Source organism: Tachypleus tridentatus, chromosome 9 (assembly GCF_004210375.1).
Source record: "Tachypleus tridentatus isolate NWPU-2018 chromosome 9, ASM421037v1, whole genome shotgun sequence".
NCBI lineage: Eukaryota > Metazoa > Arthropoda > Merostomata > Xiphosura > Limulidae > Tachypleus > Tachypleus tridentatus.
Window position 1 is genome coordinate 144,542,674 of NC_134833.1, and position 7,544 is coordinate 144,550,217.

Here is a 7,544-nt window from a genome sequence, read left to right on the forward strand (position 1 = left end):
CAGTACGGTTTATAAGTTAATACTTCAGAATAAAATAATATTGATAATAATAACATTGTTGGCTAAAACGAGCTAATTAAAATTACAGTTAATATTTACATAATGTGTGATCGATTATAACCTGAATTACGTCATTTAGTTTTATGAAATAAGTTTACGCCTACATTGGTTTGTTTGTCTGATAGCGTCAATTATTCTTCGAATACAACACAATTTATCGATCTAACACATAACTGAAATATGGCGTTGCTTCAATATCTTCCTCAAAAATGATTCAGTAAAGAAAACTCAAACGAAGAGCATGGAAAGTAACTAAAATTATTGCAGTATATTTAATATCCATCGAAAGTAATATACTTAGCTTCAAGCATCAATGTTAAAACTATTTATTGTGAACTACATTACGAGCATTGGTTATCAAAAGCTTTGAAATAATAATAATAAAATAGTGAAAAAGTTATTATGTACAAATAATAGAAACCAAATAATATTAATAACAGCAAGAAGTAAATTGTTATGTTGAAATATTAAGAACTAATTCGCTTTTCTTAATGTTGTTAAAAGAACACCAACTAAAATTAAAACAGCGCCAAAAATACTGTACCAGGTGGCGATGGTATTTAATAGGAAAATATCGAACAAAAAGGCTGTAATTATATTGAGAGTCTGAGCAACAGACACTGGTCCAGCATTTTCAACTTGTAAGGCTATTGTGGTGAAGAGTTGATTGAGCATCATAAAGATGCCAGAACTAACAACAAGAACACTGTTTTTACCACAAGATGATATTTGAATTTCTTCAAACAAGAACAATAGAAAAGTTCCCACAACTAGGCTAAAGGCAGACATCATGGCGGCCACAACTTGAGGTGGTGTTTTTTGAAGTTTACGGGCCATTGTATAGCAACAAGCTTTCAATAAACACGCAGAAAATCCAACCGTAATTCCTATCCACCGATTATCTACGTCATGAATGTTTTGAAACGTTCCAATGATAAACGTTGGTTTGATAATTAAAATAATGCCCGTCATCGCCAGCATTAAGACGAATATATTGTAAGCCCCACAAGGTTCTCTCAAAACCAAGTAAGCAAGCAAACTAATGAACACTGGAGAAGAGGAATAGATTGTGTAAGCATCCGCAAGTGGGAGCCAATGAAAACAGTATATCATTAGGGCTTTTACTATTCCACCAAATATAGCTCTAAAAAACAAAATAATTCTTTCTCCTTCTTCTCCGAAGTAATTGGCTTTCGAATAAATAATAAAAACATTATAAATTCCCCACTGGATAATAGCTTGAGTTACCAGAAACTGGGCCGGACTAATTTCTGACACCAGCTTCAAATTCAGGATCGCCAGAGAATACATGAATCCTGATGTCATTCCCAAAATAATTCCAATTCTAGGAACAGTCTTGAACTTCTTAAAACTGAGTATTTGGTCAGAAGTTTTCATGTCCACAGTTGTATGTCGACAAAGATGCTGCGAATAAAAATATCTTATTAATAATATAAAGCATTAGATTTGTCAAATCTTATTTTAATAAATGTTTCTAAAACTTTAAAATGACTACTTTACAGATTGATCCAAATTTTTTTCTATAAACGAGTGTAATATTATCATCAGTTTGATAATACAAGCATATCATGTGTTACATTTCTATACATATATGTGTTTTAAATAAATTTTTTTATCAATAGTTTCTAACCAAGATAAAGGTAACTATAAAAACAGAACTAAGAACCTAGCGCACAATTTAACAAAGTTAATTATTATAACAGTCTTTTAAGATGAACTTAATGGCATAAATTAAACACAAGATATTTTAAAATTCATAAAAGATAAAACGATTTATTCATGAAAGATTTTGTTGGTAGTTATTACAAAACATGTTTACAGAGGTTTGTCTAATTTAGGATATTTAACTTTCTTCTAAACACATACAACAAGTTAACAATGAAACATGATGTATATAATTTTAAATTGTGATAACATTAGTTTTAAGACCTACATTAAGATTATTGTAAATGGCATTGTAGCTAATGTAAAAAAAACTAAATTTAAAGAAAAATGGAGTTTGTCATTACGTAAGCAGCTTGAACATCTTTCTTTGTTCCTTTGTTTTGACAGGGTTTCTCCTTTAAATTAAATATTACTGGTTTCAGAGATGAGGTATATCTCTCTAATTGAATTAAATTATGAAGATAATATTTCAAATATTATAAGAGAAATTTATTTATTTTGGAAATTTTCATTCAGTATAAAAACTAATTTCATGAAACATTTATAAAGGTTTTTAAAACCACAGTTGTTTCTTAGACACCACATGATCTTCTAGGCTTAATAATTTTATTTCTCCCGGAACACAATGTTAGAATGAAGAGGACACTTGAATAGGTCGAAACTAGTTTCTTAGATATGAAACTTTTGACACTTCGATCCGTTCAGTATTGTTTTATTCATTTATGACAGATAAGCTGCAGAGAAATTGTTTTTATTTCCCTGCCTTTCTTAACTAAGAAATGAAAAATATAAAGTCATATGACACCAGGAGGGTTAAACCTATGAATAAAAATAAAAATATATCAACTAACCTGGTTCAGAGCTGTGTGTCGCACACTTCGGTAGCTTTAAACATAACTCGAATGTAAATGTTGAACTGAGTTTCACCAAACTCGTGCCGTTCAGATGACGGTTATCATTGTACGTGTATAACTTTGAAACAGCAGTTGAAAACTGCGCAATTCACTGCCATGTTTTAGTGCTGAACGGGACTGTTAATCTAAATAAATTATAACTGTACCTGAAGTTGCAAAAACAGTTGTGTTGTAGGTTGGAAAATGCGAGCAAAAAATGCAACTGTGTGGTTTCTACGTTAGTGAGTTACAGTGTAATGGAGAATTGAAATGCATTCATCATTTTGGCTTCTCATAAAATGAGTGTTAGGTACCTGCATTGAATAAAATAAAAAATTGGAGAAAATAAGTTTTTTAATTCACCAATAGAACACAGCGTGCTATAAACTACGCAGCAAATAATGATCCTATTGTATTTTGTCTTTTTGGCAACCTCTAGATGTGGATTCCTGTACATGGTGAGGGAACTTCCCATAGAAAGTTCTGCTTTCTTTAGTTTACCTCTTCTGGGTTTTCGTGGCGACCCCTGGAGAGAGAGGACAGGATCCTGATGTTTAAGGGGTCCAACCTTATGACATTACTTTGGCCTTGGATTCCTGTAGATGGCCAGCCTTGAGGTTCTCCCCCCACGGTACACTTGGGCTAGGGTCAACCAAGTACCAGTGTTGGATGTTTTTAAAAGGTGTTATGAACATTGTATATGATGCTGGTGTTTGGGTATAGTGTTCACGAAACCCTGGCTTTGCTTTTATATCTTTGTTTGGTATTGTAGTGCGTTTCCTCGTAGGTCTTCATGGTAGATAGAGTCAGTGGGTATCAAAACATTCTTTTTTTATCATGGGTTTCCCAAATAAAAACTTAAATAAAATAGTGATAAAATAGACCATTTTAAACGATTATATTTTGAAGATTCCAAGCAGCAACCTTCAACTTCTTCAACATCTGTTCCACATTGTTTGATATTACATTCTTTATCAGACAAATCTTTGGGACCGATTTCTTCTTTTTTAATTCAGAAAGTACTAGAGGGACTTGCTCGTTGTCCTAAGTCAGTCAAAAAGCTTAGTTCTGGTGACAACTTGGTTGAAACATCCTAAACACAGTGAACTCCTCTCACATTCGTTCCACTGCTACAATGAGAGTACAAACGGATGTCTCTGTGCCTCCAAAAGAAACTCAAACCATGTGAAAAGTCTTTTGACATCCATGATTAAGAAAGCTGATGAATGAACGTCAACGCCCACCTCTTTCCTTACCATTAATTTCGACAGATCTCCAGATCCACTTCCTTTGGTTCCGAGTACGGGCATTCTTCTCGAGTTCATCTTCTTCTCTGGCACCGATATGCAAAACGATCATTTGTTCACACCCTCAGTCGCTGAAATCTTTTTTCTAACGACATAAAACTACCCAATCGACCCAGGGCACGATCCATGGAGGTCGATAAACCTCCTTGGAGTAAAGAAAGTAAAGAAAAAAAGATGTGATCGAAAAACACTCACTTGGCGTACACATAAATAAAAATGGTCAATTTGATACAGTGAAACTGTCGATGTTTACGTTGTAATCAGGATGACATGAAAGCACTTCTTCTTGCCATCCTATATTTTTTCCTCACAGGAAACATTTCTGAAACCTGCTGATACAATTACTTTCTGACTGTTTTCTTTACACAGAAACGGACTAGTTCATGGAGAGGCGGTACTGTTGGTCGTTCAGAATGTTCCCACCATACCTTTTCCACTCGACACACCCTTGGTGGCCGTAGTCATCCATGTTTTCTAGGGTCGTACGATTATTGTTTATGTATCCTGAAAGTCCTTTGACCAATCAGACCTTGATGCTCTCGCTGAATAGTTGTCGCCTCTCTTTTTAATCTAAAGAGATTTTAATGGGCATAATCCCCTCTGGGAGGGTTTCTGATATTCATAGGAGGGGTTGCTCCTTAGTGTGTATATTTTGAGATCTAACCTTTTTATCATCAGTACTGATTCTTATACATATCTTCATGCACCTAGTCAGTCTTTTACTGTTATTGATATCTTAGTCTGCTCTCTTTCACTATTCTCCCACTTTTCATGGAGGGTTGACAGTAACACTCAAGGCAGTTATCATTTTCCGATCATTTTGAGAGACACTGGCCGTGATCTATGCCACCCGACCCGCGTGCCCCGGTGGAAACTGGATTAAACCAACTGGCCCTCTTTCACTGCTCTTGCAGAACTTGATCCTACCATCATCTGCAAGCGATCGATAGACGATTGCGTAGACGCAGTGACTGACGGTATAATACAAACAGCTTCTCAAGGTATTCCTTAAACCTCGACACGTTTTCCACGATATCCTCGTTCGTCGTGGAATCCTGACTGCCACATGGCACGGAAGGCTTATAAACAGGCCAGGTATACCTTTTGTGGTGGAATCTTGTCTGGATTAAATTCACAGCTAGCATCTCGTCTACCACCAGTTGCAAAGTCATATGAACAAAATACGAAAGGACAATGGGCAGTACAATTCTGTCCCCCTTTCGATCTTACTCTCTGATGGCCTTGAAGTAACTGATGCCCGGAGCATCGCCGATTCTCACAGCGAAAGCTTTTTCTGGGTAACTACCACTTCTGCATCTTCCTCCACCTTCTTAGCTATCAAGAGTCGGACAGAGCTATCACCTTTTTCATTTTGTTCTGATCGTCTCTGTAGATATAATCGCCACTTTTCACTGGTGGAACTCAAACTGGTCCTTTATTAGTTTAAAAGTACATTGGTCAGACATGATGATATACTCTATTAGATACTGCACCATCTCTCTACTGCTTCTCTTGCTATTCTTCTGATTGTTTTTAACCGGATCTGGCAGGAGAATGTTTTTCATGATACATGGCGCTAGGTCATTTTACTACTTTTGTCTAAACCTGGGAAGGATCTCAAGATTTCTTCAAACTACCGTCCAGTTGCTTTGAGGAGCTGTCTTGGTAAGCCCTTATAGAGGATAGTTAATACTCATCTTTTTTGGTTCCTCGAACAAACAACCTCTTCTCGCCCAACCAGTGTGTGTTTCGACGACAGCGCTCCACTTCGGACAAATTGATTCGACTTTAAACGTCAATCATAAAAGCCTTTCTCAAACGACAACATCTTGTATCAGTATTTTTGGTCATTGAGAAGGCTTATTACACAACATAGAGGTTTGGCATTTTGCGAGTTAAAAGTGAAAAACGTGAAAACAATCTTCTCCAAATAGAAACTTCTATTGGACTTTGACCGTCTTGTTTCCGTAACGATCAGAAAGAGGAAGTTGTCTTAACTAGACAACGCATTGGTCACAGTTTTTAACTCATAGTTCTTTTATCTGGGATTGATGCACGAATGTGTATTCTATGTAAACACTCAGGTCACAATGAGCCACATTTTACTGTCGTGCCGTCGTTGTGACTCTCAACAACGGCTCATTTCAGACATGTTTTGCCCTATGGTTTCTCCCTGACGCTGGATAATGTAATGTGTACTAAGATAGTTTTGATGTTGAATCAATGTCTACATATATACTTTAGGAAGAGACCATAAATTTGGCGCCATTTTGATTTTCATTAATGTGGCCATCTTAAAACGACTTTCTCTGAAATTAATGAACATTGGAGTTAAAGAGTCCCACTTTCTTCATGATGACAAATTACATCATAAGATCTATGGTGTCTACATGGGTTCGAGCTTATGGACATTTTTGACAATTTCATGTTGTGTTTGTAAAAATACAATAAATAGAAAACTATTTTCAGCCTCTTTACTCCAAGATATGGTGATAACACGTTTGTTATCTTTGAGAACTCTCATGAAGCTTTGTAATTTCTTTAACATTTTAACAACAAACCTATCAGTATAGAGTTTACAGTAGAACATCATAAAGTTTATTTTATAGACACTTTAATGAGTGATAATAATGTTTATAACTTAACGTGAAGAATTTACATAAAACCATAGAGAATATCATACTATATTTTGAATGTAAATAAAACCATAGAGAATATCATACTACATCTTCAATGTAAATAAAACCATAGAGAATATCATACTACATCTTCAATATAAATAAAACCACAGAGAATATCATACTACATCTTCAATGTAAATAAAACCATAGAGAATGTCATACTACATCTTCAATGTAAATAGAACCATAGAGAATATCATACTACATCTTTAATGAATTTGTCTAAAGTCTTACTGTATTCTTATTGTTATTATTGTTATTGTTTTATTATTGTTAGAAATGTGTTAGAACTTGCTGGATATTGTTAAATTTCGCACTTTTAACAATTAACAATATAAATGTGTTGCATTTCATTGTTCTATTCATTCATTGTGTAAATTGTTTTAGATTGGGCTCGATATGTCTTTCCTGGAAGCTATTGCCACATATGCTGTTGGTATTTCTTAAATAACTATTTTTCAAGTGGTCTGTTGTACTTTCTAAATTGGCTTTATGAAAGTGAGAGTTAAACTCCAGGCAGATTCCAGTTGTCAACTGACTTACTAAAAACTCTGCAGAGAGGTTTTATAACTGATATTTGACCTTATTTGAAACAGAGAAAAAACCTCGTGTAATTCTGGTTTTAATACCTTCATATTTTTATAAATCAATAATGGATAAATGTGTACAAGAGTAATATCATACGTGACATGCTAAAAATGAAAATCAAATCTAATATTACATTTTCTTTGAAACGAACATGAAATTAAATATCAGACCTAAACAAGCATTGAACTATTTCATAAACGTTTTACACTTCAATACTTGCAATCGTATCTGTATTATTACTTAACGATGAATATAAAATGTCATATCTCTCGTTGACATTGAGGTTGTTAAATGTGTGTAGGAATCAAGAAATCTCTTTATAAATATTG

At 34.6% G+C, this 7,544-nt stretch overlaps 1 protein-coding gene across 1 annotated transcript; it reads right to left on the reverse strand.

Annotated features, from left to right (window-relative positions):
• Window positions 1–524: 524 nt before the first annotated feature.
• LOC143226590 (solute carrier family 35 member G1-like) lies at window positions 525–2,733 on the reverse strand. Its single transcript, XM_076457765.1, has 2 exons — window positions 2,598–2,733; window positions 525–1,485 (listed from the first exon to the last, which is right to left on the reverse strand). The coding sequence occupies exon 2, from the start codon at window positions 1,456–1,458 to the stop codon at window positions 535–537; it is 924 nt and encodes a 307-aa protein (XP_076313880.1). The 5' UTR covers window positions 1,459–1,485; window positions 2,598–2,733; the 3' UTR covers window positions 525–534.
• Window positions 2,734–7,544: the final 4,811 nt, after the last annotated feature.

Bases quoted from the DNA above. Each gene is read 5' to 3' on its own strand.
- LOC143226590 (XM_076457765.1), bottom strand. From the start codon at position 1,458: ATGAAAACTTCTGACCAAATACTCAGTTTTAAGAAGTTCAAGACTGTT.